At 43.0% G+C, this 13,258-nt stretch overlaps 1 protein-coding gene across 18 annotated transcripts in view; it reads left to right on the top strand.

The window, feature by feature from the left end:
• RHOBTB2 (Rho related BTB domain containing 2) overlaps window positions 1-13,258 on the top strand; it is a 99,057-nt gene that overhangs the window by 49,269 nt on the left and 36,530 nt on the right. Inside the window, exon 1 of one of the 18 annotated variants that reach the window (XM_056571028.1) lies at window positions 9,810-10,287. The exons of 16 other annotated variants lie outside the window; for them this stretch is intronic. In XM_056571028.1, coding sequence (XP_056427003.1) covers window positions 10,277-10,287 — 11 coding nt within the window. In that variant the 5' untranslated portion in view covers window positions 9,810-10,276. Of the gene's footprint in view, window positions 1-9,809; window positions 10,326-13,258 lie in introns of those variants that run through there. One more of the 18 variants, XM_056571031.1, reaches the window with a different exon arrangement.

Here is a 13,258-nt window from a genome sequence, read left to right as displayed (position 1 = left end):
GGTTCTCCTTTAATGGGGTTTGCCTACGAATAATAGTTATCCCCTATCCTCCTTATCTGATTGTAGGGGATCCTAATGCTGAGACCCTCTTGATCTTTAGAATGGTAAACAGATTGTTCCCCTGAGAACGGAGCCGCTCTATTTATTCTGTATGTTCATTCCTAGAACATATTAAAGGGCAGTGTTACCCACCTCGCTTTTCTCTTAAAGGAGTACTCCGGTGGAAAACATTTTTTTTAAATCAACTGGTGCCAGAAAGTACAACAGATTTGTAAATGGCTTCAATTAAAATAAAATCTTTACCCTTCCAGTATTTTTTGCAGCTGTATGCTACAGAGGAAATTCTTTACTTTTTGAATTTCTTTTTTGTCTTGTCCACAGTGCTCTCTGCTGACCCCTCTGTCCGTGTCAGGAACTGTCCAGAGCAGGATAGGTTTGCAATAGGGATTTTCTCCTGCTCCTGACAGTTCCTGATACGGGCATCAGGTGTCAGCAGAGAGCACTGTGGACAAGACAAAAAAGAAATTAAAAAAGAAAAGAATTTCCTCTGTAGCAAACAGCTGCTAAAAGGTACTGGAAGGGTAAAGATTTTTTTTATAGAAGAAATTTGCAAATCTGTTCAACTTTCCGGCACCGGTTGATTTAAAAATCATCAGTTTTTTAGGTTGTAGGGGTACACAGCTATTTTATACCTGTACTTGTTTGTTCTATACAAACTATCCAAGTAAAGTTGAGCTACCTATTCTCTTTCTATAAATTCCATTCTTTATGGGAGCTGTTGAAGATAGCTAAGTTCAGCTTATGACTATCTTCGGCAGCTCCCAAAGAGAATGAATGGAAAACGGAGCATTCATGCGGCTGCCACTCCGTCCTCGGGGGTGACTCTGTTCTCCATTCTAGAGATCGCGGGGGTCCCAGCAGTCGGACTCTCTACCATCAGATAGCTATACCCTATCCTGAAGATAAGGGATAAAACCCCATTTAAAGGGAAACTCTGCTGCTTAGCGTTTGGAATAATCTGTTCTGAGCGACGGGAGCTCGTGACTTCATACCCCCGCCCCCTTGTGCTGTCATGCCCCACCCCCCTCAACACAAGTCTATGGGAGGGGGTGTGATGTCCGTCACGCCCCCTCCCATAGACTTGCATTGAGGGGGCGGGGCTATGACATCACATGCTCCCGGCGCCAACTCCAGCGTTCAGAATAGTTTGTTCCAAATGCCGAGCAGCATAGTACCCCTTTAAGTCTTGGAAACTGAGGTGCGGTCTCCTTGGATTGGACGTATTTTTCCAGCACATCCCACAGATGATTATTTGGATTGAGAGCTGTGGAATTTGGAGGCCAAGTCACCCCCTTGTGCTCGTGTTCCTCATTCCTGAAAAAAAATATGCAGTGTGGCCCTGAGCTTTATCCTGCTAAAAAAGGCCACTGCATTAGGGTATCCCATGAAGGGGTAGACTTGGTCTGTACCATGTTTAGGTAGGTGGTACATGTCACAAGGCTTGACATAATGCTCCAGAACATTGCCCATCACACCGCCTTGTACTTACTTGTCTTCTTCACACAGGACATCCTGTGCCATCTCTTTCTTCGTAAATTAAGCGCACGCTTCCAACTGTCCACAAGAAGACAATAAGATCCCTCAGACCAGGACATCTTCTTCCATGTTCACCTGCCCATTGTAAGCTAGTGGGCAGGGGTCAGTATGGGCACTCTGACTGGTATGTGGCTATGTAGACCCATGTACAGTAAGCTGCAATGCTCTGTGTGTTCAGACTCCTTTCTATAATAGCCAGCAAAACTTTTTGTAACAGTAGTTCTTCTGTGGGATCGGAACAGATGAGCTAGCCTCAGTGAGCCTTGGACAACCATGACCCTGGGGCCAATGGCGTCACTTTTAGCTTCTGGGCCCTAATGCAAAATCTGCAGGTGCCATTTATAATACTGGTCTTTTATGGGGCAGAGGTGTCTTTGGGGCCCCCTTAGGCACCAGGGCCTTGGTGTGCCTGCTACCTATGCACCCCCTATAGTTACACCTCTGCCTTATACCGATTCACCATTCATCCTGCCTTGGACTTGTTTTAAGAGGTTCTAACCACTTTATTCCAGGAACATCCTACAGGACCTACCATTTTGGCCATACTATGACCAGTGATCTAGAATGTCCCTTTTTGGCCCTTGTGCGTCGATCCCATCGCTTCAATTCCTCATTTCTCTGCATACGCATCAACTTCAACAACCATCTGTTCACTTGTTGACTAATACATTGCACCCCTTGACATGCGCCATTGTTATGAGATTATCCTTGTTAATCACTTCACCTATAAGGGGTTTTCAAGGGGTACTCCGGACATATTTTTTATTTTAGCCTAAGGTCAGATACTATACATGGCTCAGGGGTTACCACTGTGGTTTAAGGGTTAGCATTGTTTCCTTGCAGCGTTGGGGTCCTAGGTTCAAATCCCTCCATGGACAACATATGCAATGAGGAAGAACATCCATGAGTTTGTATGTTCTACCCGTGTTTGTGTGAGTTTACCCCATTATTCAGGTTTCCTAAAACATACTGATAGGTGACTTTAGATTGTCATCCCCACTGGGGACAGGCATTTGGTTAAGTATAAAGCACTCTGGAATCTATGTACATTATAAAAATAATAATTAATACTTATTCTATATGCCCGGGCTGCCGGCATTAAAATAATTAACTTTAACTTACTTTTCACCGCTCCCTTGGTGCCACTGATATCGCTCTCTCCCGTCATTGGGCCCCGGGCCCTGGCCTGGGTCTGTCACATCACACACCCGGAGTTATCCAGCATTGGAAAAAATATATTAGAGATGAGCGAACTTACTGTAAATTCGATTCGTCACGAACTTCTCAGCTCGGCGGTTGCTGACTTTTCCTACATAAATTAGTTCAGCTTTCCGGTGCTCCGGTGGGCTGGAAAAGGTGGATACAGTCCTAGGAAAGAGTCTCCTAGGACTGTATCCACCTTTTCCAGCCCACGGGAGCACCTGAAAGCTGAACTAATTTATGCAGGAAAAAAGTCATCAACTGCCGAGCCGAGAAGTTCGTGACGAATCGAATTTACTGTAAGTTCGCTCATCTCTAAAATATATAATATTTATTGTTTCAAGAAACAGCACCACTCTTGTCCAGTGGCTGTGTGTGGTACTGCAGCTCATCTTGGTTTTATAGTGGTGCTGTTTTAACAAAACCTTTTTCCCTAATACTGGCTGTGCTATATGTAGTGCTATGTTGTTTGGGAACTGCATGACCAGGGCATTAATAACTAGATAATTCGGGAACCACCCATACCTTCGACTATGCAATTATGCGCAGGGGAACGCTGTGAGGTAACAGAGCAAAGCGGCAGAACGCAGCGTGCCAAGGAATGATCCTCCTCACCATCCAAAGTGGGAGCCAGAGATCACGGACAGGATAAATATGTGAGTGATGGGGGGTATTCTCTGGCACTGTGATGACTGGCACCATGTGGGTAGGTGACATGCACAGACTGGATGTGTAAATAATAGCCTGGAGATAATGTGAGTGATGGGTGGTACATGCTGACAATGTGCAGGGGGCATATGCTGGCACACTGTCAGGCAGAGGGTATAGATTTACAGTATTAATTCTCTATTAAATTGGGAGTAAGTAATGTTTACCTACCAGTGTGTTGCAAAACTACAACTCCCAGCATGCCCGGACAGCCTTCGGCTGTCCGGGCATGCTGGGAGTTGTAGTTTTGCAGCAGCTGGAGGTACACTGGTTAGGAAACACTGTCTTTTATACTGTATAATTATAATTCACGTACATATATATGTATATAGCATATACATATATATATATATATATGTATATATATATATATATAGCAATTCCATTAAGTAGCTCATATGTTTATGAGCTGGAGGGATCTAATAATAAGAGCCGTCATTGTCCTATAAAACTGTACGGCCCTTGAGTCATCCTCTTCTGTAAGAGTAAATTACTGTTTTCTAATATACAAAATTGACCGCTGTAACCCAGGCGGGCACACAGTGTGCCATGTATCAAGTGCCACAGTAGTCAAGTCTGGAAAGGTGGATGTGAAAATGATCATTTAACAGGTCATAAATGATATCTACAAAGTGAATAAACCATTATTTGCCACATGTAAGAAAACAAGGCTGACATGTGGACCTGTATTTTAACATTTCGACCTCCATTGTCATAGTACAGAAACTGGAAAGGAAATGTACCCGCTGGCGAACGTTTATTGAGACTTACTTTTTACAGACTTGCTAATCTCTTTCCAAAAAAGACAAGCTTTACAACTATTATAAAATAGGAATGATAATATAGATACTTGCTAACTTTTGAGCAGGGACATAACAGAAAATCCCAACTTTACAGACTCCAGGTCAGATTTTACATCTATACAGACCCTAAAATAGTCTCCTCCATTAATACAGACACCAGACCAGACACTATCTATACAGAGCCCAGACCAACCTGTCAGTACAGACACCAGACCAGACCCTCATCTATACAGACAACAGACAAGACCTTACATCTATACAGACCCTAAAATAGTCTCCTCCATTAATACAGACACCAGACCAGACACTATCTATACAGAGCCCAGACCAACCTGTCAGTACAGACACCAGACCAGACCCTCATCTATACAGACAACAGACCAGACCTTACATCTATACAGACCCTAAAATAGTCTCCTCCATGAATACAGACACCAGACCAGACACTATCTATACAGAGCCCAGACCAACCTGTCAGTACAGACACCAGACCAGACCCTCATCTATTCAGACAACAGACCAGACCTTACATCTATACAGACCTTAAAATAGTCTCCTCAATTAATACAGACACCAGACCAGACACTATCTATACAGAGCCCAGACCAACCTGTCAATACAGACACTAGACCAGACCCTCATCTATACAGACAACAGACAAGACCTTACATCTATACAGACCCTAAAATAGTCTCCTCCATTAATACAGACACCAGACCAGACACTATCTATACAGAGCCCAGACCAACCTGTCAGTACAGACACCAGACCAGACCCTCATCTATACAGACAAGACCTTACATCTATACAGACCTTAAAATAGTCTCCTCCATTAATACAGACACCAGACCACATCTATTCAGACACCCTCATCTATTCAGACTCCAGCCCCTGTCTATACAGACAACAGATCAGACCTCACATCTATACAGACCTTAACTAGACCCCCTCCATTTATACAGTCCCCATACCACCCTTTCTATAAAGACAACAGACCAGACCTCACATCTATACAGACCCTAAACTAGACCCCCTTCATCTATACAGAACCCAGACCAACTTGTCTATATAGAGACCAGACCTCTCATTTATACAGACCCTAAACTAGACCCCTCCATGTATACAGACCCCAGACAAAACTCCTATCTATACATACCATGAGACCTAACCTCACTATACAGACCCTAAACTAGACTCCTCCATCAATACAAACAACAGACTAGATCCCCATCTCTACAGACTCCAGACCACTCTGTCTATACAGACACCAGACCAGACCTCACATCTATACAGACCCTAAACTAGTCCCCTCCATCTATACAGACCTCAGATCACCCTGTCTATACAAACAGGAGACCAGTTTATCTATATAGACTCTAGAAATGACCCAACCACGTATACAGACACCAAACCAGACCTCCCTATCTATACAGATCCTAAGACAAGACCCCCACCATTTATACAGATAGCAAACCACCCCCCTCTCTATAGAGACACCAGACCAGAACACCCCATCTCTAAAGACCCAGACCAGAATATTCATCTATTCAGAACCCAGACCCATCTATACAGACCATAGCCAGATTCCACATCTGTACAGAACCCACACCTAGCCACCCAATATATATATATATATACCTACAGACCCTAGACCAGACCCAACATCTATACAGATACCAGACCCAGCCACCCAATTTAATTGACCCTAGACCACTCCATGTATATAAACACCAGACTATCCCATCTAAACAAACACTAAACATTACCCCACTTCTATACTGACACTGGATCACCCCATCTATACAAACCCTAGACCAGACCCCCTCTATACAGACACTAGACCAATCGCCAGATACCCCATCTATACAAACCCTAGACCAGACCCCCTCTATACAGACACCAGACCTCACCTCTCTAGTATACAATCGCCAGATCACCCCATCTATACAAACACTAGACAAGAACCCCTCTATACAGACAATAGACCTCACCTCTCTAGTATACAATCGCCAGATAACCCCATCTATACAAACACTAGACCAGACCCCCTCTATACAGACACTAGACCTCACCTCTCTAGTATACAATCGCCAGATCACCCCATCTATACAAACACTAGACCAGACCCCCTCTATACAGACACTAGACCAATCGCCAGATACCCCATCTATACAAACCCTAGACCAGACCCCCTCTATACAGACACTAGACCTCACCTCTCTAGTATACAATCGCCAGATCACCCCATCTATACAAACACTAGACCAGAACCCCTCTATACAGACATTAGACCTCACCTCTCTAGTATACAATCCCCAGATCACCCCATCTATACAAATACTAGACTATTCAATCTATACAGACACTAGACCTCACCTCTCTAGTATACAATCCCCAGATCACCCCATCTATACAAACCCTAGACCAAACCCCCTCTATACAGACACTAGACCAATCGCCAGATACCCCATCTATACAAACCCTAGACCAGACCCCCTCTATACAGACACTAGACCTCACCTCTCTAGTATACAATCGCCAGATCACCCCATCTATACAAACACTAGACAAGAACCCCTCTATACAGACACTAGACCTCACCTCTCTAGTATACAATCGCCAGATCACCCCCTCTATACAGACACTAGACCAATCGCCAGATAACCCCATCTATACAAACCCTAGACCAGAACCCCTCTATACAGACACTAGACCTCACCTCTCTAGTATACAATTGCCAGATCACCCCATCTATACAAACACTAGACAAGAACCCCTCTATACAGACACTAGACCTCACCTCTCTAGTATACAATCGCCAGATAACCCCATCTATACAAACACTAGACTATCCAATATATAAAGACACTAGACCTCACCTCACTTCTATACAAACACCAGACCGCCCCATTTATACAGGTCCTAGATCACTAGACCCCACAATTATACAGATTCAAGACCAGACCCCAATTTTCTACAGACTCCTCCACAAATCCTGTTCCTACCCCAGACTCCATACAATAATACAACATGAGACCAACCAGTAACACTCCCGTTGTAGCCGAATTGCATGTTCCCTCTACTGTGGCTAGAATATATATCCTAGCACAATGCCGACGTCCTGACTGACACCAGGGTTGAGTCTGATCATTTAGTACTAGGGACCTGGCAGCAGGAAAGTTCTGGAGGTGCCCCTTTCCAGGAAATTTCAGCAGCACCTCAAAGACTTGAGCACTCTTTTAGGAGATCAGAAAGTCTCTACATTGTTTGGGAGCCTCCTGGATATTCTGATAGAGTTGACAAGTACAGTGATCCCTCAACTTACAATGGCCTCAACATACAATATTTTCCACATACAATGGTCTTTTCTAGACCATTGTAACATGAAACCAGACTCAACATACAATACTACAGACAGTCCAGATCTGTGAAAGGTGTCAATGGCTGGAAGAACCGACCAATCAGAATGGGCATTCACTGGTAAAACCCCTGTATTACTGAAGCGTATGCACTGACTTGTGTCTGGTAGCGCCCCCTACAGTACAGGGAGGCATTACATGTTCTGTACTCTTTACCTGTACCACAGTTAGCTGCTCCTTTGGACATCAGGTGAGGGCGGCTCCATGTTACTTTTTTAGGACACTGTGTACTGTACAGGACCCTGAAGAAGCTCCTGTCCTCTACATAGACAGTGATTACAGCTTCCAGCAGATCTTTCTTTTATATGTAAGTATTTGCTTCATTTCTATTAGTTATCTACTTATTTTTCTTTAATCTTCACTTTTTCCTATTTTTGGATGACATTTTGGGGCTTCAGAACCAATTACCAGGTTTCCAGAGTTATGGTCTCAACATACAATGGTTTCAACATACAATATTATTTGGTTCTAGGATGACCATTGTAACTTGAGGGACCACTGTATTATAATGTAGTTAAAGGGGTATTCCAGGAAAAAACTTTTTTATATATATCAACAGGCTCCAGAAAGTTAAACAGATTTGTAAATTACTTCTATTAAAAAAATCTTAATCCTTCCAGTACTTATGAGCTTCTGAAGTTAAGGTTGTTATTTTCTGTCTAAATCCTCTCTGATGACACGTGTCTCGGCAAACGCCCAGTTTAGAAGAGAAGAGGTTTGCTATGGGGATTTGCTTCTAAACTGGGCGTTTCCCGAGACATCAGGTGTCATCAGAGAGGATTTAGACAGAAAAGAACAACCTTAACTTCAGAAGCTCATAAGTACTGAAAGGATTAAGATTTTTTAATAGAAGTAATTTACAAATCTGTTTAACTTTCTGGAGCCAGTTGATATATATATATATATATATATATATATATATATATATATAAAAGTTTTATCCTGGAATACCCCTTTAAGTTGGACATACAAAGGTGTTACCTGAAGCTTCTGAGCCCCAATGCAAAATCTGTAACATGTGCCATTTGTCATACTGGTGTCTTCTTATGTGACAGTAGGACCATTGATAAACATCTCATGCACCAGGATGCGACTGATAACTCTACATCAGTGCTCTTCAAACTGCGGACCTTCAGATGTTGCAAAACTACAACTCCCAGCATGCCCGGACAGCCGTTGGCTGTCCGGGCATGCTGGGAGTTGTAGTTTTGCAACATCTGGAGGTTCGCAGCCTGGAGACCATTGTTCTTTACCCTTGCCAGCATATATATATATATATATATATATATATATATATATACATATTAGAGATGAGCGAACTTCTCGGCTCGGCAGTTGATGACTTATCCTGCGTAAATTAGTTCAGCCTTCAGGTGCTCCGGTGGGCTGGAAAAGGTGGATACAGTCCTAGGAAAGAGTCTCCTAGGATTGTATCCACCTTTTCCAGCCCACGGGAGCACCTGAAAGCTGAACTAATTTATGCAGGAAAAGCTATCAACTGCCGAGCCGAGAAGTTCGTGACGAATCGAATTTACTGTAAGTTCGCTCATCTCTAATACATATATATATATATATACACACATATATATATATATATATACACACACACTTTTATATATTTATATATGTATGTATACATTTATATATAAATAAATAAAATTTTATATATATATACATATATACACACACACTTTTATATATTTATATATGTATGTATACATTTATATATAAATAAATAAAATTATATATATATACATATATATACACACACACTTTTATATATTTATATATGTATGTATACATTTATATATAAATAAATTATATATATATATATATATATATATATATATATATATATATATATATAGCAATAGTTCACCGTGTTCCAGTTACCACTTTCCACATATGTCAGCATAGTAAAATACGGAACATAGCGTTCACTACTCACAGCTGCAGCTGGATTTTCAATGGCATCTATTACACAATGGTGCCTGCAGGTGGCACTCACGGCTTTACCTTCCAGTTTGAATAGAATTCCTCCCCTTCATTGGAAACACATATTCACATACATAATACACACACACCTCCTGGCTGGCAATGAGGAATCACAACCTGCGCCCATCACAGCGATAGACACTCTCCTAGTGACACAGGGATATACACGCCGCACTATACGGATACATAGAGACAGCTGCAGGCACTGACTGCACCGCACACACACACACATATACAATGTAACACACACTGATACATTGGAGACACCGATAATGTGACATAACAAGGCACTCATCTTAGGTGCACAGTGCCTTCCGATTCACAAGATCTAATATTAGATCTGCAAGGGCAAACCTATTAATAGCAAGATACAGACACATCTGTGCCTGCAGCACATCGCAGCTTCTATCCTTTTTGGCAGGCATAGATGAAGGCGGGCACACATGGACGGGTATAGACGGATAAATGCACACACCATATTTATAGCTAGGCACATATACCCATAGCCTTGGCCTGTCGAATTCCGGTCTGCGGAGAGGATGCGCGGGTGACAACATGGCTGCCATGTATGGGACAAGCCTTACTGGGACCGGGTGTAGTATTAGTATGTGTGTGAGTGTGTGATGTGGGAGAATAAGTATTGTGCTTTATGTTGCATGTTATGTTGTTATATTTAGGGGGGTACCACTAATAGGTATGTACTGTATACCTGTGCCCCTTGTTTACTGTAAGTTGGCGCGTGATGATCCTGCTGCATTGGCGCTGTGCTTTCCCTGCTCCCGAACTTTGATCCTTAGTCTTAAGAATGTGACCTGATTCTCGGCTCAGTCTAAATAGGGCGAGAAAGTTATTATTTTTTAACCAGGCTCATGCCCTGGAGACACAGGATTCTGCGGCTGACTATGACCTGTTTTTTTTCCCTTGGCTGCTCCAATAGTTTTTATTCTTAGAATTGCTGCTCGAAATGGTTTCTTTACTTTATAATCCATAGCCTCAATAAGGATTTAGCAGCATCATTTCATATATTCTTAATGTGCTGAGTAAAGGTGGTCGTCACGTTATCTGCTACTGTGTTGTATTGCGGATATAGCATGATGAATTGCTAATTGTACCTTTATTGCCCCTTTTTTTTTACCTTTAGGGCCCATGCACACTATGGAAATTCAGGAAGGAATCTCCTTGCTGAATTCCATCAGTGGATCCGCACTGCCCTGATCAGAGTTAATTTTTTTTACTGAATTTTCTGCAGAAATTTTGGCAGAATCCGGATCCACACTGGAAATTCCGCTAAGGAACTTTTGTGTTTACTGAGCAGCAGAAATCCATAGAGATCAATAGGATTCTGCTGCAAGCGGACTATTCATAGTGGGCATAGGTCCTTACAGGTTTAAAGGGGTTATCCAGGAAAAAACTTATATATATATATATATATCTCAATATATCAACTGGCTCCAGAAAGTTAAACAGATTTGTAAATCACTTCTATTAAAAAATCTTAATCCTTTCAGTATTTATGAGCTGATGAAGTTGAGTTGTTCTTTTCTGTCTAAGTGCTCTCTGATTATACGTGTCTCGGGAACCGCCCAGTTTAGAATCAAATCCCCATAGCAAACCTCTTCTACTCTGTGCAGTTCCCGAGACAAGCAGAGATGTCAGCAGAGAGCTAAAGAGAGCAGAGAGCTAAATTAAAGAATTTACAAATCTGCTTAACTTTCTGGAGCCAGTTGATATATAAAAAAAAGTTTTTCCATGGATAACCCCTTTAATTGCAGTCCTATGCAGAGACATAACTATATGGGATCCAGAGGTAGCAGTTGTATCTGGGCCCTGGTCCCCAAGGCACCTCTGCCCCATAAGAAAACACCAGTATTATATATGGCACATAATAGACTTGGAGCCCTGTTACAGATTATGCATTGAGGCCCAGAAGCGACATGTTACACCTCTGGTGCTATGTAAAACCACTGATGGTACATTGCAGTATTGCAAAGTCTGAAACAGGTTTCCCCCAATACCAGAGTGTTGGTCTCCTCATTTGGGGTTGAGGGACCTCCAGAACCACAAAGTCTGCACCCTCTCCAGTTGCTACCTCATTCATATCCTAATAATTTTTGCAAACTCGTCTTTTTCATCTGGCCAACTTGTTTCTGCTTTTTATTACCAGCACAGCTCTGCTACATCTGTATAGTGTTTCTGTTGATTATTTCCTAATAGATCTATAGGCATCAGACACTTTGGCTTTGCATTCTGAGAGTTTCGTGGTTATCGCAGCAATAAACCCAGATTTGACTGCATCATGGACGAGACCTGTATGTGATTTTACTGTGAGTTGCTACAGTTTTGCAGACAGGGCACATGCATACTCTGGAGAAATTCTGGGCTCCGGCCAAATTGGTGCTAATGTCCAATGAAAACTATCTTATCCCCTATCCACAGGATAGGTGATGAGTAGCTGTATGTAGGGGGTCCAACCGCTGGGACCCCCTGCTGCGATCTCCAGAACAGGACCCTGGCTCTCAGTGAGGAGCACGTGCTGTAGAATGTTTTATTTCTGTGGGAGTGCCGAAGAGACCCGAGAACATTACTCAGGCATTTTCCACACTCCCGTAGAAATTAATAGAGTGTGTGCCGTCTACAGTGTGAGCTCCGCACTGAGAGCTGTGGTCCTGTTCTGGAGATTGCCAGAGTCCCAGCAGTCAGACCCCCCACAATCAGCTACTTAAAGGGGTACTCCGCTGCTCAGCATTTGGATCAAACTGTTCCGAACGCTGGGGCTGGCACTGGGAGCGCGTGATGTCATAGCCCCGCCCCCCATTACATCACACCCTGCCCCCTCAATGCAAGTCTATGGGGTGGGGCATGATGTCATGATAGGGCAGGGCTATGACATCACAAGCTCCCGGTGCCAGCCCCAGCGTTCGGAACAGTTTGTTCCAAATGCTGAGCAGCGGAGTACCCCTTTAACCCCTATTCTGTTGATAGGGGATAACATATTTTTCACGAACAACCCCTTTAATGTCCACTAAATTAAAGAGGTTATCCAGGAAAAGAAAACAGCTCCACATCGGTCTCCAGGTTGGATGTGGCTTTACTTGGCTCCAATCACTTCAATGGAACTGAGCTACAGAACCACACCCATCCTGGAGACAGACTTAGGGTGCATTCACACGGGCAGCTGCGGATCCGCTGACAAAGGCCCCTAAAGTGCTGCCCTCTTTGTGCCTGCTAATAGCGGCAATCCGCTGCTACCAGCAGCAGACACACTGTGAAGTGTGTCTGCTGCTGGTAGCAGCGGATTGCCGCTATTAGCAGGCACAAAGAGGGCAGCACTTTAGGGGCCTTTGTCAGCGGATCCGCTGACAAATGCACCCGAAAAGTGGTTTTTGAAAGAAAGTAGCTTTGTTTTTCTATTCCTGGATAACCCCCTTTAACACCCTGAATATCCCCATTTACTACAATGCATTTCTGGTGGAATTCTGCCAAAAGAAGAAACATTTTTATTCTTTCATGCAGAATCTAGAATTTCCATGGCCGAAA

This window comes from Hyla sarda, chromosome 4 (assembly GCF_029499605.1).
Source record: "Hyla sarda isolate aHylSar1 chromosome 4, aHylSar1.hap1, whole genome shotgun sequence".
Lineage (NCBI taxonomy): Eukaryota > Metazoa > Chordata > Amphibia > Anura > Hylidae > Hyla > Hyla sarda.
Note: the sequence above shows the minus strand (reverse complement) of the source record. Positions and strands in the feature narration are given on the sequence as shown.